Below are 25,014 nucleotides of genomic sequence, written 5' to 3'. Positions count from 1 at the left end.
ATGTGGACTCCTTTCCTCCTGAGCTGCCTGCTCTACACCCTGGCGATAGTGGCACAACCGTAAGTGCCATTTTGAGGTCTGGTGATTGACAGGTCCAATGCTGAGGGAGGGGCCAGGATGGTAGGGAGAGAGTATGGGACCCTGTGAGTCATCTCCTATAAGGGATAGATATGGGGTGGTATGCATGCCACAAATCCTGATATGAGCACAGGATCCTTCTAAATGTGGGAATTTTTTCTTTGAATGTTGCTGCAGTGCAAGATCCAAGTGAGGACTGTCAGTGGGAGTAAAAAGAACATGGGTCTGCAGCCTGAGGCAGTCTTAAGGGAAAGGTGTAAGATAAAGAGAAGGGCAAGAGGTTTAGGGTTGCAGGGCAACCCTAATAATTAAGCAGGAACCAGACTGCTGCCAAAGTAATTGATGAACCTTCTCGAAGCAAGAAAGGTGGATCCTTTTCTCTTGAGGCTGCAGTAAAAGCTGTAGAGAATCCTGCACTTCTGATGTCGGAGTCAAACAGATCCATAATCATAGAGAGCTTTGGAATCAGAATTACACAGCTGCGACTTCCTGAGTGAATACAGCAGTTTGGTTTTGGATCCAAGTCTTAACTTTGAAACTTTTTCTATATCCCAGTCCAATAGTACTGTTCCCTTTTCCCTGTGTACTGGGAAGCCCTTAAAAAAGAATTTTCTTTGCTGAGGCAGAGTTGGTCTCTGCTGTAAATGCTTCCTTGTGCTACTGTAGCATGCTCCAGAATTCCATACACACCAGCATAATGTGAGGTCACCTCAAAGCATTTTTCATGTAGTCTCCTGAAATTTATTATAACTTTTCCATCAACACTGGGAGGTGCACATTCTCACTGTTAATCACCTGTCCCTCTCCCCAAGCAGAGCAGTTGCTCCTGGAAAAGAGGTAAACCCTGCTGCTTCCTCAGACCATGGAGTATTAGTCTCAAGGCAAAGAGACTAGCTGATCGTCTTGTTTCCCCACTGCAGGAAGTATTTGATTATCCTCCCAGCTGAACTGCCCTTCCCCTCCTCCCAGAGGGTGTGCTTGGACCTGCGTGGTGTGGAGAAGCCTATTCGCGTGGCCTTAACTCTTGTGCATGCCTCTGGCAACATCAGCATCTACCGCAAGGTTGTCCGGAACAACTGGATCTTTGAGTGCTCCAGGTTTCAGGTAAGGACCATTCCTGGGAGCAGCCTGTAGCTAACAGCTCCCAAAGTGCTCCTTTGGCTCATGACTCTTGTTGCCAGAGAAATGGATTAGGAGGAGGATGGGAGGAGAGAGGGCATGGAAAGGAGTTAATGTAAAGTCAGGCAGAGTGTTTAGTGGGAGCTTAGTGTCTTTCCTCCCTGCCTCTGTCTGTCTGCATGATATTGTTCCTGTTGGGTAGCTTACTATCCACCCTGGTGGCCCAGTTCACCACAGGTGCCTGGCTAGTCACCAAAGGAGCGAGGAAGGTAGAGGAGCTCAGAAGCGCCCAAATGGCAGCTGTTACCTCATTCTCTCCACTAAGAAGGATGCAGTGTGACAGGATGTCATCTGTGCAGTGATGCATGCAGAACCAGACCTTTTAGCTCAGGCAGTCTCCCCTCACACCTGCATCTCCCTAAGCTTTTCTTGTAAAGTGTGCTTTGGGACTAGGAAGGGCACAGCAGGGTGTTTACACAGGCTCTATACGAAGCTTTCTGATCTGCCATATTTTCTTTCAACCTTATTTTCTTTGTTTGTGCTGGCAAGTAAGAGTTAATAAGCCCCTGAAGGGACACACTGTGCTGGCCTTCAGAATAAGGTGGGGAAGAAGAAGGCGTCACAGTTCAGGATATGCGACGAGAAGAGTGTATGTTCTAATGCCATCATGTCTTCACCTGCTCCCTGCTAACCTGGTGACTTCTCTTCCTTGTCCCAGGTCCCCAAACCTGCAGGCAGCCAAGAGGTGGGCACTGTCCAGCTGCAGATCTCCAATGGCCACTATTTCAGTGCAAAGGAGGAGAAGCAAGTCCTGATTCGTAGGACTGGCACTGGCACCTTCATCCAAATGGATAAACCTGTCTATAGGCCAGGACAGACAGGTGAGCGCTCTGCATGGAGCACCCTGGAAGCTCCCCTGCCTTGACCTGTCTGTATTTTGTTCCCTTTTTCCCTCGAGGGCTGTGCTTGGTGCTTTGGGCCTTGTAGTCCTAGCTGGGACAAAGGGAGAAGCTGTGTGTGACCAAAGAGGCTTCTGCCACCATCTGCAGCACCAGAGGCCATTTATGCTTGTGTTTCAGGGAAGGGAGGGGGCTGGAAGCTGTGGTCTCACAGGCTGTAGGAGCAGGCTTTCTAGCCACAGGCTGGGGACAAAGCGAGATTTTTGTGTCCCCCCTCCTCAGCCTGTGCCTACAAGCCTGTCCCACGGTTAAGTGGTGCCAGCGGGTGGGACAATCTGTCAAAAAGCAAAGCAGGAATGCCACAGCCTGCTGTGTGTGGGGAGGGGAGAAGTGGTGAGCAGGGCTGAACAAGCACCAAGAGGGGGCTGCAGGCAGGCGTGGGGGCAGTAAGAGCCTTGATTGGGGGTTGAGGTAAGCACAGGTTTAGCCCCGTCTTGAATGTACTGTCTCTACAACATGATCTTTTCCTTTTCTCCCTTCAGTGAAATTTCGGATAGTGACATTGACTGAAGACTTTGTCCCTGTTAACAGCAAGGTAAAGCCTGTCTAAGTGGATGCAAGGAAGTCTCCAGACTTCCTCTGCCAAGTCTGCCTCCTCTGCCAGCCCCACACTGTGCCTGCAGACATGGTCTGTGTGTCTGCGGTACCCAAGGCAGCAGACGCTGACCTGTTACCAAACCTTGCTGAGTTCAGTCTCCCAGCTGCATTGTCGCTCTGACAGGACGGTTGTTGGCTGGTGGTATCTCTGGTATGGCTGCTGAGGTTTGGGGAGCATGCCAGCGCTGCCTGCTAGCTGAGTTAGGAGCTCAGAAGCTGCTTGCACTTTCCCCTTGCCAGAAAAAAGCTGGCTTCTGAGGGAATCTGCAGGCTGCTGGCTGTGGGCACAGTTACCAGACGGGCTGTGCCCAGGCTCAGCCAGAACTGAGTTCTGCAGCTTTTTGCAGTGTGTTGTTCTTATAGGTGGTGGGAGGGGCCTGCAGCAAGCCACAGCATGTCTGCAAAATTTTAAGAAAAATTAATTGATATGGGAAAGGATGCACACAAACTGATTATAAAAAGAGACGAGAGAGAAGGCAGTATAAGCAAATTATACTGACTTGCTGCTGGCAGCAGCTTGTTCTGCCTGAGTCAAGGAAGTGAGAAGTTGCCAGAGACTTGCATAGGTGCTAGCCAGGAAACTGCAAGACTAGCATCTCTCTACAGTGAGCAATTTTACCTGCTGCCAGCGGCTGTAAATATCTCACATTCCTCTGTCCTGAAGCAATTTAAGGAGAGCCAACTGGAATTCATGCCACGATAGATAAATGCTGAGGGGCATAAGTGTGCAGAGCGTTAAATCAAATCCCTCCAGACTGAGATGAAGGGAGAGATCCTTCTGGCTTCTTTAGTGTGGACTTAATTTCCCCTTTTTTTTTGGTTATTGATGAGGGCCTAGGATCACGCACTCACTTCCTGCCCCAGAAATAGAAGGCATCTGTCTTATATTAGTTAGGTAATAGAGTAAGCAATACCTTTGCTTCCATGCCTGCATTTGGTTCATGAAGATAATTGGCCATAAATGTTTGGTGGCTATCTGTAAGCATGAGTAAATTAGCATTATAACTGTTAATAATGCTGTGACGAAAATTCAAAATTATTTAACCAAAGCTATTATGAGGCTTGAGTGCACTGCAGCATTAAAGCTGTAATATCTTGTTTATGAATTAGGTGGGTTGGTGATAACACAAGTGCTGTTCACTGGCATGTTTTGCTTAGCATTGACAGTGGATTTGGTTATATAAATATATAAATGCACTTTGTTTATTTAAATGAAAACAAACATGTCTATGATAACCTGCATGAAAGTTCAGAATGATGAATAATGCGAATCAAATGTGGCCTTTTGTTTACAGACCAGTTACTTTCTCCAGTCCCCTGCTCCTGCCTCCTTATGCCTCATTCTCCTTACACCACTACTGCCTCCTGGCTGACAGTTCCTGTGATATAAGAACAGAGTTAATAGACATAGGAGGCCCTTCTTTGTGCCTGCCTGGATGTGCTGCTGCAGTCAGCAGCATTACCTATCCCCAAGCCTTACCTCCAAGGCCAGGGACTTTACAGGAAAATATGGGATTTATTCATCCTATAGATGATGCGGTTTTGCTACTTGCTGGGATTTGTATTACAAAACTGATGTCTTTTAATATTTATGAGTTTGGAATGATTGTATTTGTGAGTATCTCTAATTTTCTCTCTATATTTTTTTTCTATTTTTTCTTTTTTTTTTTAAATAGCAAACTATAGCTTTCATGGTCACAGAATAAAGCTTGAATATGTCTAAACGCATCTTAAAAATATATCCATATTATTTCAAAACCATTTTCCTGGTTTCTGTAGGATCAAGTTTCTTGTATTGTAATGTTTGGGACTGTCATGTGGGCTAGGTGGGTAAGATAAGTCTATATGTAGGTTGGTATATCATGCCAGCTTCTGATATTGCTATCTGTTTGCTTTGCAGTACTCCATGGTGGAAATCCAGGTGGGTGTGTCGGACTCCCCAAGTGTTATGAGGAAAGGTACTTCAGGAGGGATATTTAGGCCGTTGTCTTACTGAGTCAACTTACTTTTCTCAGCATCACTGTATACATGTATATGCATCCACATGCTTGTAAAAAGCATTGATGAGACAAATTGTTCATTCCTTTCAATGTTCAGGAGCTCCATCCAGACTTTAGCTAACTCTTAAAGTTTATACTTACATTAAGACTGGAGAGTTTAAATGTTGGGATCTTTCACACTTTCTTTTTCAAGGGCAGTACAATGTAGAGCAACCTTTAGTGTGTTGGGCTCGTCTCTGTCGTTGTTTCAGTGTTCAGGTTGCTGCAGCACCTCCCATTAAGAAAGCAAACAAACAAACAAACAAAACAAAAAACAGGAGCCTGTGAAAGCCTCTGAAATCTCTCAAACTTTGAATCCAGTGGGCTTTGGGAACAGAACAGCAGATGTTTTTGATGACTGTCTCTTGTCTCCTTTCCTCCAACTGCAGGACCCAAACCAAAACCGCATTGGCCAGTGGCTGGATGTGAGACCAAAACAGGGCATTGCAGATCTCTCTTTCCAGTTAGCTACTGAACTCTCTCTGGGGACTTACACCATCAATGTGGTGAACCCAAAAGTGTCCAGTACATTTAAGGTGGAGGAACATGGTAAGATGGAGTATGGAGAACAAAGAATGGGATGGAAGAATTGCTTATTTCTGTCCTTATAACAATATGCAGCCAAACACTGTAAACTAAGTTTTACTGTCTGAGAGCTAGATTTCAACAAAAATGTATAGAGTGGGCAATATCACAAATATCAACAAGGGAGATTGTACTGGAAATTCCTGGAGAGGGCATCTAGTAACAAGAGTTACTAGAGTGTCACAGAGAGAGAATAATCCTAAGACCTCTGTAGCATTTCATAGGTTGGGGAAAAAAAGAAGATTCTTCCTTTAGTTTCCCTGTTTTAAAGTAATTTTAATTTAAAAATTTGAATTAGCTTTTATTTCATGAACATGCTCCTTTACAGGACTCCAGCTTTATGGTAACAAACTCTTCCCTTTCATGATCCATGTCTAGGTAGCCTGCTGCCTTTGACAGAGTAACTTTGTGTTTTTTGTTCTAGTGTTGCAGAAGTTTGATGTTTTCTTCGAAGGACCGGTTCAGATTTATGCTTCAGATAAAACCTTCCCACTGCGTGTATGTGGCAGGTGAGGAGAAAATTCTGGAGAAATGGCTCATCAAAATCTTGTCTGTTCTTCCACACATGTACTCTCTTGAGTCCATCAAGGAGAATTGGCTAAAGAGGCGTGAAACACAAGCATTGCTTTCAAAGAATAATAGATAGTACAAGAGTCTAACTGGTTCTTGCTTGGGATGGAGGTACCTGAGCTACACCCTTCTCTGGAAGCTGTGTCCATCTGGCCTTGGTGGACCTTGTATGGGGAAATATGCATATCTGATATGGGACTGATCTGTTGAAGTACAAGGATCAGTACAAGGTTCTCATTTTATTTTATGCTGCTGAACTTATTTCCTTCTTAGTAGCAGAGTTTCTCTAGTTTTGTAATCATTAGTGAACACTGAGCAGATGAGGGTGTGAAGGCAGGCATGACCTCAGAAGGTGTAAGCACAAAGGAAGAAGGAGAATGCTCTGGAAAGCACTTTGTGGACAGATAAAGGAGGTGAACAGAGCCACATTTGGAGCTGTTTTTTCTGAAAACTTTTGGTGCCTCTTTGCTGCTGAACAGGCATCATTTCTTATTAAAAAACATTTCAAATCAGAGCATTTAAGTTGCTAATAGGAAACAGCACAGCACTCTTCATCAACAGGGTAATTCATGGATGTCTTCCTGTTACTGGTGCTGTTAGGGAACATTGCTCCCCAAGAGAAGACCAGAGAGGAGCTGAAGCACAGAAAGTCAGCAAGGCAGTCAGTGGAAAAGTCCACATTGACAAGGGCATGACTCTGCTATAGTTGAGGAAAAGAAAGGAAGGAAGAAGGAAGGAAGGAAGGAAGGAAGGAAGAGAGAGAGAGAGAGAGAGAGAGAGAGAGAGAGAAAGAAAGAAAGAAAGAAAGAAAGAAAGAAAGAAAGAAAGAAAGAAAGAAAGAAAGAAAGAAAGAAAGAGAAAAAAGAAAGAATCAGAGTCAGTCTGAGTCTGATGATGGAAAGAAGAGGCCAGATCATAAGATAAACCCATGGTGAGGAGGAAGGACTGAGGTGAATCCTGGAAGTCAAGCCAGTGCGTCAGGCTGAGAAGTAGTGCACTGGCATAGGTATAGCTATAATGTAGCTTAAGGTCTGGAGCTTAACTATAGCTCCCAAAGAGGGGAAAGAGGTTGCAAAGCCTGCTGGTTCATCCAAGGCTCTGGCAGGTACTGCTGCAGAGGTTCTTCCACCTCTGCAACTAAATAGACCTGTTAAAAGCCACACAGAAAGCCTGCTGGATAAACAATAGATTTTTCAAACCACAGAAAATGAGTTTTGCCTTTGCTCTACCAACCATCCCACCACCTCCTGAATTACAGTGACCAAGGAGTCAGTGTGACAATGGAAAATGTTTTTGATTTGGGTGTGTCTGCTGTGGGGGCTGAGACAAATGAGCTGTGGCTGCTAAGGCCATCACCAGAAGCAGAAATACTGTAGCTCTATTAATGTCATATCGTGCACATTTTGTTCATGTGTACAAGGACATAGGCTTCTGTTCCTTTCACACCTGAGCCAGTATCTCCAGTTGGTGCTGCTCCATGCTGTGTGCACACAACTCAGGCCAGCTCTTTTCTTCTGCCTGCAGTTCCAGAACAGAAAGCACCCAGAAGTGAGAGAGCTTTGGAAAGCATGGTCCCATTTTTTTTTGCCTAGGCTCTGTGTCTGACTGTGTTGGATGCAAGACTGTGCACTCCCTAAATATACTCTGTACTGTGTTTTTGTTTGTGCCTGCTTGGTTACAAACTGAATGAAGACCGGCATCAGGAAGCCCACCTGTGTGTAGCAATGTGCTCAGCAAACCACAAAATTCTCCTCAGTGTCTCTGCTTGGCAGGTCATCTGGTGCTTTCCCTGCAGGTACCACTATGGGAAAGCAGTGCAAGGGACCATGAGGGTGACTTTGTGCCAGAAGGCAAGGAGGCGTCTTCAAAATGTCAGCAAGGATATCTGTAGAGAATACAGTGGTCAGGTGAGTAAAATCCTGGGGGTTACGTGGTTGGTGGAAGAGCACCACATATGACAACGTGTGACAATGCCTGAGAGAATGGAATGAACTGCTACTTAGGAAGGTTTGCCAACCTCTACCTGTAGTCTAATCTGTAAACATTTTTATTCAGTTAATGCAGTTATGGTTACTCTGACCAACTGAGATACCTTTACCCCTAGAAGTTCTTATTTGTAAATTTGTTTATTAAGGATAGGGAATAGAAAAGAGGAATCATATGCAGACCTTAAAGTCCTGTTCTTTTCTGTAAAGAAGTATAAATACCCAGGAAGTGATATAGTGGAAGAAGCAACAGGTGCAAAAATTCTCAGGTGCAAAAATACCATGTTAAGGTGAACCTACCCTGGAGATGCATAAGGTTACCAATGTACAGTGTAGACAGTTATTTCCACAGCCAAATCATGTACTGACTTTTTTTTTTCCACCTTATTTCACTCTTTTCATCCTTAACAAAACATGTCATAACTGGACTCTTCGTATCTGCATGTATGATTAAAACTTTTCATGTTTTATGATTTGTCATCAGGACATATGGTAGTTGTAATCTTCCAGCTCTGAAAACGATAAGTTACTTTGATTCTTTAGATTCATTTGATTCTGCAGTTTTCCTAGTCAGATCTCTTGAAATACTAATATAACTACTTTGTGATCCAGTTAGTGCAACCTTCAGTTTTCTGCTAAAGCTGGAAAGTTACCAACATCGCAAACTTCATGCAACTATGGTGATTTGTTTTATATTTCTACAATATGAATTACATGCATGCATACGTATAAAATAGGAAATACCAATTTTAAAATGTGAACACTTTCTATCTGACTGAGTCTGCATTATTACTTGTTGTGATCAAGTTATGACAGAATGATTAATATTGTGTACTTCTAACTCCTTCACTTCTCCCCAGCCTCAATTATCTACCATTTCCCATTGCAGACAGTGAGCAAGGGGTGCTTCACACCTTCTGTAAGCACATCGGTGTTTAATCTGGCTCCTAGTGAGGAGGACAGCAAAATCTATGCAGAAGCTTCTCTTCTGGAGGCAGGCACAGGTACCCGTAAGGTCTGCTTACAGTTATTTGGTGTAGAGAAGGTCCAAGGATGAGAGTGTCCGTACCTGGGGTGTGAAGGTCAGAGCAGGCACACCTCCTCCTCTCCTCCACACTGCTGGGGCCATCACAGGACTTGGTGCTCCTGCTTGAGGAGCTCACTGCATCTGCAGAGAGCTGCTCTGCCAGCAGCAGGCAGGTGAGTAGTGTCTGGGAGCTTGGTCCATGAGGCCAAAAAGGGGCTTAGAAACACCTTAGCTAAGGAATGAGCTGCCACAGGAACAGCCTCTGTACATTAAATATACTTGTACTGGGAATTTTGAGATGCTTCAGTCAGAAGGCCTGGGCGTAACAAAGTGAGATTAAACTAGGGTACGGTAGTCACCTCTGATAATGATCTTGCATCCCTCGTACTCTGCATTCCAACAGGGGTCCAAATCAACTCCTCCAGCCAAATCCTCATTTCCAGGACAGCTGCACGGGCAGTGTTTGAAACACCAAATGCTTACTACATTCCCGGAGTACCCTACAGGGGGAAGGTGACTTTTCCCATACTTCTTCCCTCCCCATCATTTGCCAATGAATTTAGTATCTAGCAAATTTTTCTGACCCAAACCATTTTCTGTTCCTCAGAGCAGTTTTCCTTTCATTGTGTGACATTACTTGATAGGCGCAGCATGGCTCCAGTTTCTGCATTTCAGATTCCCTGGTGTGATTACACTTCTGGCTTCTGTTGAGAGCACTGAGTGATTTTTGCTGGAATTTCTCAGCTGTTGGCTAGGAGCTGAGCTCCTTATGGTCTAGTTACTTGCTGCTTTTGGGGAGGATAAAACCACCCTCAGCTTAACTTTACAGATGAGGGAGTTTTACAGGTCTGCTATCTTCCTGGGGCCAGATTGAAGCCAAGGCCACCTAAACAAGAAGGAGTATGCTTGTCAGAGGAAGGAAGGTTTGGGTATGACACTGTGACTGACATCTGACTTTGACTTTTCTGTCCTTCCCTACTGTCCCCAGATTAAGCTTCAGGATCACCATGGAAATGGTATGAAAAACAGAAAAGTTTATCTCGTAATAAAGTTCATGAGACGTCGGCTTATCAAAATGTATATCACGGATGGCAATGGAAGAGCATCCTTCAACCTGGACACAACTGCCTGGAACAGCTCCTCAGTCTTTTTGGAGGTAAATCTCACCTCTGCACACAGGAGAGTGAAAAGCCTCAAACTCTGCCAGTGCTCCCCGCTCCTGCCCTGCAGCCCCCTGACAGCTTGTTCCTGGGTTCCCCACACAGTTCTGTTGGTGTAGAGCCACGGGGAAGGTGTCAAGCAATGGCTTTTCCCAAACCAAGCTAATGACATCCTAACCTAACAAAGCACTGAAGCGTGCAACTCCCATGTCCTGATTTCCGTATGTTTCTGATCTCATCTCAGGGAAGGTTTACGCTGGAAGATCTCACACACGCACCCTGGCAAACTGGTGTCAGTTACACAAATGCTTACCATCACCTGCAACCCTTCCATGTCACAACGAAGAGCTTCCTGGACATACACCCACTCACAGGAACACTGCCCTGTGGACTAAAGCAGAGTGTCCAGGTGACCTTCACACTCAGTCGGGATGACCTGGGAGAAGACACCAGCCGGATAGGTTTTGCATATTATGTGAGTGAGGGTAGTAGAGAACTGAGGTGGGGGGAGGGATGACGATATGGACTTGTTCTTGGAGAACTCAGGGAACTCTACCCCTGCATAGAGCTCACCCTTCTCACCTGGGTCACCTTGGATTGGACCCACAGTTTATTTCTGTGGTTGCTTAAGAGTGCAAGATGCACACAGGGCAAGCATGAGTGTGCCCTGGTGACAGACAGCAGTCTGCTCACCCAGTGTCCTCTTCCCTCAGGTCACTGGGAAGGCTGGCATTGTTGTCAGGGGACAGAGGAGCGTCCAGGTTGGGAAGCTGAACAGTAAGTCTGAAGTGGCCCGCCTGAACATGGGGAACAGTTGGGCTTGGTGGGTTCCTAGGTTGGATGGTGAAAGTTACTGGAGTTTCTCCTGAACTCCCTGAAGCTACACCTCCTGGGCAGTCAACAAACAGGGTGGATGGAGACAAGGAAGCAATTATATCAGCTGGGAGAGGACAAAGAGACAGAGTGAGTGAAACAATGAAGGGAGGAGAGACTGGGAGGAACTGTGTGGAGATGGAACACACAGGGTTAAGGAACAGAAGGAGAGAACAGAGAGAAAAACAGAAGGAATTAGTTTGATACTGTGGGATTATAAAGCAGAAAAAAGGAGACCAAAAGAAGGTCTCAGTGGGGCTGTGATGGAAACACTTTTCTTTTCCTTCCTCAGTGTTGAAGGGCTCCTTCTCCATCCCTCTGACCTTCACTGCTGACTTCACCCCGTCACCTTCTTTAGTGGTGTACGCTATCTTCCCCAGTGGAGGGATAACAGCAGATAGCATCCGCTTTGATGTTGCCTTGTGCTTTGAAAATGAGGTGAGACTCACACCGAGAGCTGAGGGACAGCTGACAAGCTGGAGTCAGCAGGCTATGGAAAGAAAACACTCAAATCCTTCAGAGAACTGGGGGGAAGAGAGGAAGGGGATGTCTGGAGCACAATGCCCAGGGACTGGGATCTTCCATTTAGCAGTGACTTCTATTCGTAGCAGAGGTTGAGCCGGGAGGATGTTAATTGAGCTCCCTCTTTCTGTCTGTGCCTTGTGTCTGTCAGCCTCCTTACCCCTCTTTTTCTCTTTTTTATATTTCTTATATTTATATTTATATTTATATTTATATTTATATTTATATTTATATATTTATATTATATGGTGTGCTGTTCAAGGTCAAAGTAGGTTTTCTGGCTAAAGAAGCCCACCCAGAGTCAACAGCGCAGCTCCGGCTGCAGGCAGCCCCCGGCTCCGTGTGTGCAGTACAGGCCGTGGATGAAAACATGTTCCTTGTGAGACCAGAGAGTGAGCTGACAAGCCAAATGGTGAGTGTCTGTGCAGCCAGATAAACAAAGAAACAAACAAACAAAACCCACAAAAACATAAAAACAACCACCAACAAAAAACGGACATGATATATGAGCTGGGCAAATACAGGCAGGGCTGTGGCAAAGGGAGCTGGAGGCTAATGGGTGAGGGGGTCTTTGTGTGGAGGAGGAGTGAAAGTAGTACGTGGGGTCTGCCTAGAAAGATGGCAGGCTCTATGTTGGGGAGGCTTTAGTGAAGCATTTGGAGATATCTGCTCCTGGCCTGATTCTCCTCTGCCTGTGAGTTTTCCTAGGTCTATGGCTTGTTCCCTGCTATCTACCGACATGGGTACCCTGCTCAAATTGAAGAGTATCCAGATCACTGTGTTCAGCCCCACTCCACGTCACCTCTGCTGCAAGGGAAACTGCAGCATTCCTTTCAGCCTGACATCTTCAACCTCTTCTGGGTAATCATCTCTGTCTTTCCCCAGTGAGACACTTGTTTAGAGTCCTTCTGAGAAAGAAGGAACCAGGCATGTTGTCCATTCGGGCCAGTGTTGACCTGGACTGTCTGGGCAGCTGGCTGTCCTAAAAGTGATGGTTTTCAGAATCATTTTGAGGAAGAGTGGCTGCCCTTCCCCACTCACAGCTGCTTTTCTTTTTCCCCTCCCCTCCTTCTTTCTCCAACAGAACATGGGTCTAAAAATCTTCTCAAACCTTGCAATCAGGAAGCCAACTCAATGCTCTAATCGGGCAGGTAGGAAGCCAACGATGGGTGAGCTGAACTTTCAGACTATCCTTGTGCTGGGACCTGATATCACATAGATGGAAGAGCCTTCTGATCGCTGGGGTTTGCTGGTGGTGGATGTTAACATGCTGAGGTGTAACAGATGCTGCTGCCACAGCCTCACTGCCAGGTCTGTCAGACCTCAGCAGGAACAAATAGGTCACTTTTTTAAAAGCTTTGAAAAATTCCCCTACCTGCATGTTCCCTGACATTAGAGAATGTCATTCCCTTTCTGGGCACAGACAAACCTAGTGGTTTCTGAAGGGGAGCATCTCCCATTCATTACACCACAAACCGTGCTGTGTTTTGGCTTGTGTTCCCACCTCTGGCTGCAGGAACTGTCACCTGCTTCCTTAATGTCTCGCTTTGCACTAGGTGATTATACCAAACTGCCTTATCTGCCTGTTGATATTGAAACTACTATTGTTTGCAGAGGTCTCTGCGTTTTCTGCAGACAAGCAAACGGGAATATTGTTATTCCCAGAATTACAGAAATGTTGGTTTAAAAGGGCCCTCTAGAGGTCCATAGTCTCTTCAACACCAATTTTGGGTCAGATTGGGAAGAGGCTTTGCCTAGCCAAGACTCGAAATTTATAGCCACAGCCCGCTCACTGCAAACTGATTTTCCTGTTACCATTTTCTTCTCCTTCCTATTTTCCCCCTCCTACCAACTCAGCTCACTCCCTTGTGTATTGCTCTGCCTGACTCACATCTGTTACTGCTTGCTTTGCCTCTTGTCCCAGTTCTTGGCTGTTGATCATTGTCAGGGCTCACTTCTTCCACTCTTGTGGGAATTTTATTCTTTCTTTCAGGGGGTCCCTCTATGGAATACAGGAGAATGACCAAGGAACAAACCCAATTAACAACCCAAAGAAGATTTCACCACTATTTGCCTGAAACTTGGATCTGGAATCTGTTCTCTGTTGGGTAAGTGATGCTAGACTTTACAAGTGGACAGAGGGATGAACCCTTTGTTATTAAGTTTTGGCTGACTTGTATCTGTTCAAAAAAGCCATCCATAGGTGTAAAGAGAGGTCTGCATGTAAATCTTATGGCTCTTCCCTGCACTTAAAGTGCATCCGAATGAATGACTAGCAGACTTCAAGGAGCAAAACTTTAGTCTGCTTAGTCATGTTTAGAAAACAGCAATGTTCATGATCAAGCCACCAAGTATCCTCTTCTCACACAGTGGTGTACACTCTACTGATTTCCCAGTTTAGTGGGTGCACTGTCTAAATGTATAACCTTTGTTGCCACAATGCTTGGATTGGGACTGATGAATCAGCACTCAGGCGAATGTGGTGCTGCTGCTTTCCTGGACATTATGCTGTTGACTGAGTGTATACAGCTGGAATGCCAGGAGAGTGTCTTGCTCAGGAAGAGGGTATAACTTAATCACTGGAAGCATTTAAGCAGCAATTATGGCTTTAAGGAACAGATTTCTTATATCTGTCTTACTCTGAGCCACTCGAGTGGGAGTAATTGATGAGAGGGCAGATGTTGATCTCAGTCTGAGGATCTGCACAGCATCCCTCACCTGGTGTCCTGAGCTCTTCCCATTGCAGTGGGGTGGGACAGACTTCCTTATGCAAGTGCTCTTTTCCCTTCAGCTCCAACGGGAGCAGGAGCATCCCAGTCACAGTGCCTGCCGCTGTCGCTGAGTGGAAAGTCAAGACATTCTGCTTGGCTGGGAGGGGGTTTGGACTTGCCCCGACCACAAGTCTCAGAACAGTACAACCTGTGTTTGTGGATGTGACTTTGCCATATTCTGTGATACAAGGAGAGACCTTCACGCTGAAGGCTACTGTTTTCAACTACCTGCAGCAGTGCATACAGGTATGTGCTTGTGCCACAGCAAATACTGTGTGGGACAGACCTATCATGCCTTCCAGTTTTACAGCAAATGTACCACACCATCTCTCCCCAGTTGCCCAGTCATTCTCCTTTGTTGGCACTCTTTTAGATACAGGTATCCCTGGCTAAATCCCCAGACTTCCAGGTGGAGCAGTGCCGGACCTGCAGGGACAGAGAGTGCCTCTGCGCAGAAGAGTCCAAGACCTTCGCGTGGAACATGACAGCAATCCAGCTGGGTGTGGCAATCAGAACGGGAGCAGTGGTGGGGAGCCCTCAGAAAGAACTGCAAGGGAGTGGGAGGTCCAGAAAAGCTGGCAGAGCCTTGCCTTCCCTGGATCCCAAAGCTTATTTTTAGTGGTACAAGAATGCAAACCATCATGGTTGCTTTCTTTCTCCCTTCTTAGATAGGCTCATCAGGGAGGGTGGGAACTGAATGGGTGACGTGGAGAACTCTTGGGGATAGAGGTGTAGAACCAGCTTGGGAGGAACGGGCTGCATGTATGTGACTGGGAGAACCTAGTATGGCTGGTGCTGTGCTTCACGTGCAATGGGAAGGGGTCACTGGGGTCCAAGGGGCTGCCGAACCTTCTCACACTATAGTCACATATAGAGTACTAAGGTCATTGTTGGTGAGGCATTACTTAGCCCCCTCATACTTATGGTGTCTGGACAAACCATTGGCATTGACTGGCCCATCTTTACCTGTCAAGCCACTGAAGCTGGGAGGCTCAGCCTCCTGAAGCACCTCAGACCACTGTCAGTTAAAGCAAGTTGACTCTGGCTACGGACGTAAGAAACAGACTGTTCAATTTATTTGCTAGGGACTCTGAATATCACAATCAGGACTGAGGTACTGGACACCACACCACGCTGTGGGGACAGGAAGCCCCTGCCAGCTACCACGAGGCGGAGGCATGTTCTGGTCAAACACTTGCTGGTTCGGGTCAGTATAAGAGCAGGCTCACTTCTCTCCCTGAGTGTCCTTGCCCCGGGTGAAAGGAGACCGAGCTGGGCTAAACAGTTTTCTCTCCTCTTTTTTTTTTTTTTTTTTTTTTTCTTTTTTTTTTCTTCTGTCCAGTATTAGCATACCAAGGCCTGGGCTTGGTTTACTCTGTTCCTCCCAGGACCTAGCCAGGTCTATTCCTTTCTTGCACTACTCTTTTTTGAGCTGTATTTGTATGCCATACCTATGGTTCTCCCTATACATTCTCCTGCTCAATGACCAACCATACATGAGCTTTTGTATCTGCTCACTGACTAGAGTCCTGTCCCTCAGACTTGCTTTTGCTTTCGTGATCAGTGAAGCAGACAGTCTCAGTGCAGCCCTGCCAAAGGTGAGGAGGAGTCCCTGAGAACGTGGGAACTAAAAGCTGAATTCAGACCTGCTCTGCAATTTTACTGCTGTTTGGGAATTTTGTGTGTAATCTTGTGTCTTCTGTCTCATATTTATGTTCCTGCCATGGCAGCCAGAAGGTGTGCTAGTGGAGAAGTCTTACAGCTCCATTCTGTGCCCAAGAGGAGGTACGTGGACAGTTTGAAATAACTAGACCTGGTTATTATTCAGGTCCTGCAGCCTGAAATAACTAAAATCATAGAATGTTTTGGGTTGGAAGGGACCTTAAAGATCACTTAATTGTAACTTCCCTGCCATGGGCTGGGACACCTTCCACTAGAACAGGTTGCTCAAAGCCCCATCCAATCTTGCCTTGAACACTTCCAGGGATAGGGCATCCACAGTTTCTCTAGGCAACCTATCCCAGTACCTCATGACTCTTATCTTAAAGAATCTCTTCCAAGTATCTAATCTAAATCTACCCATTTTTAGTTAAAAAACATTACTCTAGTCCTATCACCAAACTCCCTGATAAAGAGTCTGTATTGAGCTTTCTTGTTGGCACCCTCTAGTTACTGAAAGACTGTTGTAAGGTCTTCCAGGAGTCTTCTCCAGGCTGAACAAGATAAAACTAGACCTGAAAGTAGGACTGAACTGCGGGAGGGCTTATGAAAGATTTTTTTTTCAAAATTTATTTTTTTTTTCACAGCGGAAATTTAATTTCTTATTAGGACAGAAAAGGACAGGGAATATTATTTCCACACGTCCTTCCCTGTTGAATTTGTCACTGAGTTAGGTGGCAAAATCGTGCTCTGTAGCCTCCTTCCCACAATGTAGCCTCTGGGTGTTCCTGGAGCATGATAGTCACTCAAGAGAGAGAAGCTCCTGCCATACCACCCTAACCCTGCAGCACTACAAGCCTCTGCAGGATGTCCTCCTGCCAAGTGATGATCAACTAGGATCCTCGTGGAACTTGTGAAGCACGGTGAATTGAGTTGTGAAGCTTAGTATGCCCTTGCCCTTGCCATAAGCTCTCAAGTCACTTCTAATCTGAAAAGTTTCCACGCAGTGGAGCTTGGTGTGACGACTGAGACAGATTATAGAGAACACTCTGCATGAGCAGGATGTAGGCAGTGTCCCACTTACTTGTTCTGATTTTGTCACTCTGGTTAGATACTTTTGGTTTGATTTTTCATGCTGCACCTTAACCCTGTTGTTATCAGGAAACATGGTTGAAGATCCTGTGCCCCTTCACCTCCCGGATAATGTAGTAAAAGGATCTGCCAGAGCTTCAATTTCCATCTCAGGTAAGCCATTTCTATTGTGAACTCACTGACCAATGTTACAGATGAGCAGGGCTTAACTTGGTAATGATGTCAGGGGATCCATTTGAAATGACACTGCTTGAAAGAGAAAACAATAAGTTTCAATGCCCTGCAAGGTTTGCCAATAACATGGTTTCAAATTTTTTTTTTGGATTTGCACTTAGATTTTCATGAGAAAAGTAGGTTGCAGAGGAGAATAATCCTCATTTTTCTGGCTAGGACTTGGTAGCAGAGCCTTGGGGCCAAATTTTATCTGGGACTTTGGGATCTTGGCTAGTTCAGTGTAGATACAATCAGCAAAATTCATAACCATCTCATCCCCTGCTAAGTTTCAATGCTACAATAAAAGCTGCTGGAGAGAAGAAATCCTTCTCAGCATTACAAAGTTACAAAAGGATTATTTGGAGAGGCCACTGGGACCAGACAAATGTTTTCAATATGTTTCTTTGCACTGTGCTCCTTTGTCCCCATGTTCGTACTGGTATGAAACCAGGCCTGCCATAATTCCTCAAAGAAGACCTGAGACATCTCAATCTTCTCCTAAGTACTTCTATATTTATCTGTCTGTATGACACAACCTGAGCAACTATAGCCCTGCTCAAAGCCCTTTACAAGGTTGGAGCCCTTCACACTGAAAAAGTTCCTCAGAGACTCCACAGTGTGGTTATCCTGTATTGCATGCCCCCCAGACTGGGAAGATGAAGAATAGTCACCTTCATCCTATACTCAGTTGTTTCTTTCCATTTTCTTCTTTCTCCTTTGCTGAGATAACACACTATTATCCAGGGCCTGGCTGAGAAGCATCTGAAATCATACTGAGACTTTCTTTGTTTCTTATATTGTTGCATAGGTGACCTCATGGGGCTTGTGTTACAGAACCTGGACCGCCTGGTGCAGTTGCCCCATGGCTGTGGGGAGCAGAACATGGTGCTGTTTGCCCCCATTGTCTATGTGCTGCAGTACCTGGAGAAGACGAGGCAGATGACCCCTGAAATTAAGGAGAGGGCAACGGGACTCCTGCACAATGGTAAGTTCAAGAGATCCACCTTGCTCCTCTGCTTTCCCCCGTGTCTAATCTACCAATAGCTCTCTTCCTTGCAGTTATTCTGACAGTACTGGCCTTTCTCTATTACTGTGCTATATTAATCACTGTTTGTATTTCCCCAGGGTACCAGGCACAACTCCTTTATAAGCATAGAGATGGCTCCTACAGTGTCTTTGGGCAGCAGGATGGGGAAGGGAACACTTGGTAAGCACTGGGAACATCCCTTGCTCCTAATTTGTACTGTCTGGGCCAGAGCAGCTAATGTGTCTAAGAAAAGCTGATAGGATGCATGTTCCTTCTTTTGGATGGAGCCCCCGAGGAGCTGTTTGACATGGATACAGATTGAGGGATTGAGACACTTGAAAAAGGTATGAGGCAGGGCAGCAGAGTTTCTGGGAAAGTGGAACACAAAGATATGGTCTCAGGGTCAAGGAGATCCTTTTTTTTTTTTTTTCTTTCTGTGGTCCTGCTGCTGCCCCAAACAGAGCAAGGGGTTCTACTTGTGGAGCCCCAGCAAGCCAATAGGGGCACATACTGACTGGAGGAAGATCAGGGAAGGGCAATGAAAAGTCATTTTTCCCATGGAGGGTTTTGCTTGGGAGAGTTTGCATGAACTGCATTGGCACTATGATGGCTGGGCTGGGAGAAATGAAGAAATGAAGGAAATGGGGTATTCAAGATTGTGTCTAGGTATTCAAGGAAGATGAGATGCAAGAGGCAAAGTAGAAGGGGTAGAGGTTTTTCATTTGTGAAATGACTGGGTAAAGCAGTACATGACTGTGTGGACCCAGGCTGAAGAAGAGAAGCTTTGGTCCCAGAGACCATTTCCACTTTTAGTTTGCTTTTGCGTATGAGAGATCTTTTTTTTTTTTTTTTTTTCTGCGTATAAGAGAGTCTTTTTAAACACCCTGATATGTCAGTGTTAACTTCAGAGACAAGCACCAGGAGGCATTTGGCTTTCTTTTTGTCTTTTTGTGTTTCTATTTCTCTCGCAACTCATTCTCTTCCTAGGCTGACAGCTTTTGTAGTCAAGAGTTTTGGCCAAGCCAAGAAATACATCTATGTAGATGATAAGAACATCCAGGATGCCTTACGCTGGCTAGAGCAAAATCAACTCCCCAGCGGCTGCTTTGCCACCAAAGGGAGTTTCTTTCATTCCTCTATAAAGGTAAATGAGAGACAATTCAGGCAGCACAGCTGGGGAATGGCTGGGCAGGCATTGTGGCAGCAAAGGGTCATAGGATCACAACCGATCCTGGAAAGTCACTCGTGCAAGTCATGCAACTAGACTTAAAGAGAGCAAGGAATGGGGTAGAGACAGCATAAAGAATGCCTATCCTTCTGGGAAGTCATGCCCTGAGCCTTTGAAACACCCCTTAGAGAGTGAAAGGTGCTTCAGGTCCTGGGGTGTCAGAATGACACACCTGAGAGCCGTGGAGACCATGCTTACGAGAGGCTCCAGGTGCAGGGCTGTGCCTCTGCAGAGATGGAATCCCTCACCAGCAGAGGGTCTCTGGTGACTGGTGATTCCTCACAGTTTGTCTCTGGCAATGGATTCCCTTCACAGGGCAGTGTGGATGATGAAATCTCCTTGGGAGCATATGTCGCTGCAGCACTGCTGGAGCTGGGTCAGCCACTGAAGGTGAGCACACACCAGCTGTCCCCTGCTCTCCCTTATTCTCCCATGCCTGCACCCTGCTATGGGGAAAAAGCTCATAATGTTGACGTTCTCCAGGCCAGGAACACATCAAGGGCTGCTGAGAGGGAGACAACGTTTAGTGGAACTGAAGTAATTCCTCATAAGAGACGGTGTTGTAGCACTAGCATGGAGCAATAGTGTTTGGTGGCCATAGTTTCCAGTGCACAATGGGGCTGCACTGCCTTTTTTATGCAAGAGAGGGTGATAATTTTGCGGGTTTCTCTGGAGCTACACCAGCAAGACATAGTCCCAGAGAGAGCCTGACCTCTGCTTTGCCTCTGTCAGTGTTTGGCACATGTCTTCTACCAATGCAGGGCAAGATGATGCAGAGTACCCTCCACTGCCTGCAGCAGGCAGTTCACAATGTCACCAGTATCTACACAGAAGCTGTTCTGGCCTATGCTTTTGCCTTGGCTGGAGACTATGAGACAACCCAGGAGCTGCTATACAAGTTGGAGGAACAGGCCATCAAATCAGGTAGGTGCTGGCTGCTTGTTGCAGTAATAGCTCTTGTTCACCTGCTGGGATTGGAGCAATGTACCCATGCATGTTGCCTAGCCAGAGCTGATAAACGTGGAATATGCTAACCTATGCAAGAGGCGTGCTGAGGGAAAAATAAATGCACCTGCTATTTTTGTATTTGTCCAGGAACTGCACCATGTTAACTGCAATACGTTATTTAGCAAGCTGTGAGGGTGACTTATAAGAAATATTTTCCTCAGCCTGGAGGATTTAAAGATCTTATTGAGGGAGGGGGTAGAAACCTGTGTGCTAGAACTGGATGAAGTCCTGGAGAACCAACTTAACAAAGCGATACTGGCCTGACAGTGAAGGAGCAGAAGGAGCTCTGAAAGCCCTCTACTGCTTGCTTTCTGTGTCCAGAACCCTTCATTCCCTTCTCTCCAGATAGCCTGCACACTCCTTTCCTTTCTGCAGGAGGACAAATACACTGGAGCCCCAAACCAAGTTCCCCAGCTTCCACAGCCTTCTGGCCTGGCACTCAGTCAGTGGATGTAGAACTGACAGCCTACGTGCTCCTGGCGTACCTTTCTAAGCCACGGGTGCACGCAGGTGACATGACAACTGCAGCTGGTATTGTGGCATGGCTGACCCAGCAGCAGAATGCCTATGGGGGCTTTGCCTCCACCCAGGTAACATGTAGCTCCATGTGGGTCCATATACTTTTCTTCCTGAAGTTGGCAGGGCAAGTCTTCTCGAGGTCTTCCTGTCTCAAGCTGGCCTTGCTAGAGGTGTTGTTTTCAGGGAGGTGACTGTCTCTTTCTCCCTAGGACACAGTTGTTGCCCTGCAAGCTTTAGCAAAATATGCAGCAAGGACCTTCAGCACATCAGGCCAAGCGCTTGTGAGGGTGAAGTCCCACAGGGGCTTTGGGAAGACATTCCAAGTCACCCGCCAGAAACGGCTCCTGGTGCAGCAGGCAGAGCTGACAGATATCCCAGGGCAGTTCATGGTGCAGGCCCAGGGCAGCAGCTGTGTTTTTGCTCAGGTAAGGTGGTGGGGTGAGTGTGGGAGAGATGATAGATGGAGGATTCTGCCTCTTCGCCCTGGATGAACTCATGCATGGGCTGTCTTTTCCATCCTGACCCTCAAACTGCAGACAGTGCTGAGGTACCACAAGTCTCCCCCGCGGACCACTGTAACCTTCACTCTGCGTGTCAGCACAGAGCTGGCCAACTGTAGCCAGGCCAACACGCGTGCCCTCGTTGTCCGCATCCTTGTCAGGTAATCCTGAGGGTTGTTTCCTCCTCCAGCAAGACATGCTGTGCTTGGGGAGCACAGCTGGAAAAGCCTCAGGGCTGCGCTGGAGGGACTGAACACAGGCAGGACAGAGGGTAAATTTGGCAGTAGTTAATGGGTGGAAGGGGAAGGTGCTGGCTACCTGCATCTCACCTCCTGTGAGATGATAAACTGTCTACCTTGACCCCAGGCCCAGATGGCTCAGGGTCCTACACACAAGATATGGTGGTAAAGGGAAGGGGGGGACTCTATTCTCTTAGACAGACCATCTGACTGTGTGATCTTCTTCAGCTACATTGGCAGCAGAGTCACATCCAACATGGTGATCATGGAGGTCTCCTTGTTGTCCGGATTTGTCCTGGCTCCAGGCTCCAGGCTGTCGGTAAGGAGTCTGGAATCAGAAAAAGGGTGGCTCTGGTAAATGGGTCCCACCTGCTTGCTGCTGTTGGGAGCTATTCATTCAGGCCATGAGGCAACTACATTAGGAATGACCCTTCACTGTTGAAATTGAACCAAAATCTCTCCATTTCCATACAAGGTCCTGCAAGGACCACCCGTGGAATTTCAAGGATGGTTCAGCTTCTCCCATTAACACTATTCTGTTGGGTGTGCTAAATAACAGTATTTGTTTGTCACATGAAGATGAAAGATTAATTATTTGCACAACACCCAGAGGTGTATTTAAGAGCGTTCTAGCAGTTAGTGAGATAAGATAACAACAGTCTTTACTTGTGCCTCTTTGCTGACCAGCACATTAAGTCCTATATACTATCTACTGCCTTTTGTCCCCAGAGTGGGAGATTCCTCTAACTGAGCAGGGACAGCTTAGTCTGTCCTTGAGATGAGGCTCACAAGGAGTGCTCCAGGAGGGTCTACTCAAGATAGAGACAATAAAGCCCTTACACATGTGAAAGACAAAGATCCACAAAGGGTCCAGTTCTACTTTGTGCCATCAATACAACATCAACACAAATTTACCTGTGTTGTTCTTTCCTGTCCCAGCTGGAGCGCAAAACCATCGTTAAGAAAATAGAAGTGAAAGCTGATGTGGTCTACATTTATCTGGACAAGGTAAATGGGAATGACAGCATTAGGTTAGGCATAACGAGAGCAAGAGACTAGAGGACAAGGAACTGTGTGAGAAGGCCAGGGCTGGGCTAGCCATGGGGAAATAACACTAGTAGAACTGTGGGCAGAAGAAGCTTACCTAATTTAATTGTTGTACAGTTAGCATTTGCTATTTCTTACATACTCCATTTCTAAAATCCAGGATCTCTGATAGATTAAAGAGATTTTTTACAGGAAAGCATTCAAGGTAGAGAAGACAAAACTGAAATGTCTTCTTACTTCCCTTCCTTGCTAATTTCTTTCAATCTCCATAAGCTCAATGATGAATCTCAGACTTTCAGTCTGCAACTGGAACAAATATTTGAGATGAAGAACCTGAAACCAGCCACCGTCAAAGTCTATGATTACTACCAGCCAGGTTGGTTGGTGATTCCCCTCCTACTCTGAGATGGAGAGCTGGATTACTAGTTCTCTGGATGTAACTTGTAAAGTCATTGTGTGCTATTTCTTGTGCACATTCATGTATGTGTAATTGTCTTTCTCATTTCCTTTTGCAGAGGAGCGAGCCTTGGCTGACTACAGTGCTGTCTGTAGCTGAGGTAGGCAACAAGTCCCTGTGTGATACAAATGGTGGCATCAGGAAATGATGGGTCTTGGGTGGGAGAGTGGGAATATCTGGGGAGCTTGTGAGCAATCTGAGGTGGGAAGGAGAACGGTAGTCATTGGGGAGTATATGTCCAGCAAGAATGAGGAACAGCCAGGTGCCTGTGGCTGGGTGTGTAGAGCTAGGCTTTTTTCAGACAGGAAAGCAGCTGAAAGGCTCTGGCTGACAGCAGATATAGTCTTAAAATGGGAGTGAGGAAGGAAAGACTGAGAGCATGGTGACTGCATCATGTGGACTGAGAATGCAGAGCTATAGTGGCTTGCACTAATGAGGGTCTTCAGACCCAGACAACTGCTCCAGTCTGTCCCCAGCCCCTGCTACCTTCATTACTGGGTAGAAAGGGGGAATTCCGGGAGCCAAAGGAGCAAGATGAAGCTGGGAAGACGTAATACTTTGTCTTGTGGGGTGACAAAAACAGCTGTTAGAGAGAGGATGGCTTGTTAGTAGCAGCCTGAGGTGAGGACAGGTTTGGATCTGTTGTTTCTGGAAGAATAAAGCAAAATTTTGGTATGGCATATGCTTCATCCTGACATAATCCCACACACAGACCACTGTGGGACCTGCCTATACAGATCCTAGGGATCTTCCTAGAGAGCCACCGGCACTCCTATCCAACACAAGTCTGGTGATAGCCATGGAGGTGCTGGATCACTCCCTCCTTGTTTGCCTTACCTTCTGTTTCCCACATGCACATGGTTCCTCAGAAAGGAGAGGAGGCAGTCACAGTTTTGTGGTAAAGGAGAAGTGAGAAACTGCCACACCATGACTTCTGCCTTTGCCCAATGTTTCAGGTTGGGGACCGAATGGAAGGAGATGCCCCAGATACCCCCAGTAGAACGACACTGCCCCCATTAAAGTTGAGCCCGTGTGGTCTTGTGCCTGAGTGGATGGACTTAGGGATCACAACGGTCCAGCAGTTGTGCCTGCACTGGGAGGGGGCTGGGCTGTGAGGGGGGGCTGTTATATATCTGGTATATTCCTGGGAAGAAGAATTAAAGTAAGCATCACCCCTGACCTTGCTGTCATTGTGCCAGTTGTTGATGAACTGCAGGCTTAGCCCATAAGGATACTAATTCTGCCATCAACGGTGTACAATCTTTCTATCTCCTCCCCTGCTCTCTCCTCATGGTCTCCAGCACTTTCTGCTGAGTAAGACCCAGGCAGCTTTGGGGTATAAGGTGCAACTGTACATGCTGTGACAGCCATATCTCATATGTCCTTCCTGCAAGCTCCTGTATTCCTGCTCTTGAAGCAGGCTCCAGAGAGGAATGCAGTATGATTGACACTGTAGCCTCTCAACCCCTCTCAGCAGTAAATCCTTGCCAATTGCTCTTGGTAAAGTTCTTTAAGTGTAGCTGTTGGCCAGAGAACTGTTGAACATATCCCAGTCCTCCCTTGCCTTTGACTAAAGCTTATCTGTTGGTCACAGCCACCAAGTACAAACTCTGCCTTGGCATGTGCTCTACCTTCTCCCAAGCAAGTCTGCTACTGGCAGGGCAGAATTTAGAACTTGTATATGCAAACACAGAACAGAGTTGTTTTGCCCATGTTCTCCTAAAGATGATTTTCCTAGTT

The 25,014-nt window shown here is 46.3% G+C and overlaps 1 protein-coding gene across 1 annotated transcript; it reads left to right on the top strand.

The window, feature by feature from the left end:
• LOC116489991 (alpha-2-macroglobulin-like protein 1) lies at nt 1–23,373 on the top strand. Its single transcript, XM_032188847.1, has 32 exons — nt 1–59; nt 999–1,182; nt 1,916–2,078; nt 2,639–2,691; nt 4,654–4,674; nt 5,182–5,341; nt 5,802–5,886; nt 7,743–7,854; nt 9,948–10,115; nt 10,833–10,896; nt 11,285–11,430; nt 11,777–11,926; nt 12,223–12,375; nt 12,599–12,665; nt 13,508–13,622; nt 14,306–14,531; nt 14,659–14,785; nt 15,371–15,492; nt 16,016–16,070; nt 17,106–17,189; nt 18,058–18,234; nt 18,375–18,456; nt 19,264–19,420; nt 19,820–19,894; nt 20,266–20,428; nt 20,888–21,102; nt 21,241–21,456; nt 21,568–21,692; nt 21,999–22,089; nt 22,710–22,778; nt 23,091–23,193; nt 23,333–23,373. The coding sequence occupies exons 1-32, from the start codon at nt 1–3 to the stop codon at nt 23,371–23,373; spliced, it is 3,828 nt and encodes a 1,275-aa protein (XP_032044738.1).
• Nucleotides 23,374–25,014: the final 1,641 nt, after the last annotated feature.

Source organism: Aythya fuligula, chromosome 1 (assembly GCF_009819795.1).
Source record: "Aythya fuligula isolate bAytFul2 chromosome 1, bAytFul2.pri, whole genome shotgun sequence".
Lineage (NCBI taxonomy): Eukaryota > Metazoa > Chordata > Aves > Anseriformes > Anatidae > Aythya > Aythya fuligula.
Note: the sequence above shows the minus strand (reverse complement) of the source record. Positions and strands in the feature narration are given on the sequence as shown.

Bases quoted from the DNA above. Each gene is read 5' to 3' on its own strand.
- LOC116489991 (XM_032188847.1), top strand. From the start codon at position 1: ATGTGGACTCCTTTCCTCCTGAGCTGCCTGCTCTACACCCTGGCGATA. The intron at 11,431-11,776 runs GTGAGACTCACA...GTGCTGTTCAAG, and splicing joins CCTTGTGCTTTGAAAATGAG to GTCAAAGTAGGTTTTCTGGC. The intron at 18,457-19,263 runs GTAAGCACTGGG...TTCTCTTCCTAG, and splicing joins GATGGGGAAGGGAACACTTG to GCTGACAGCTTTTGTAGTCA.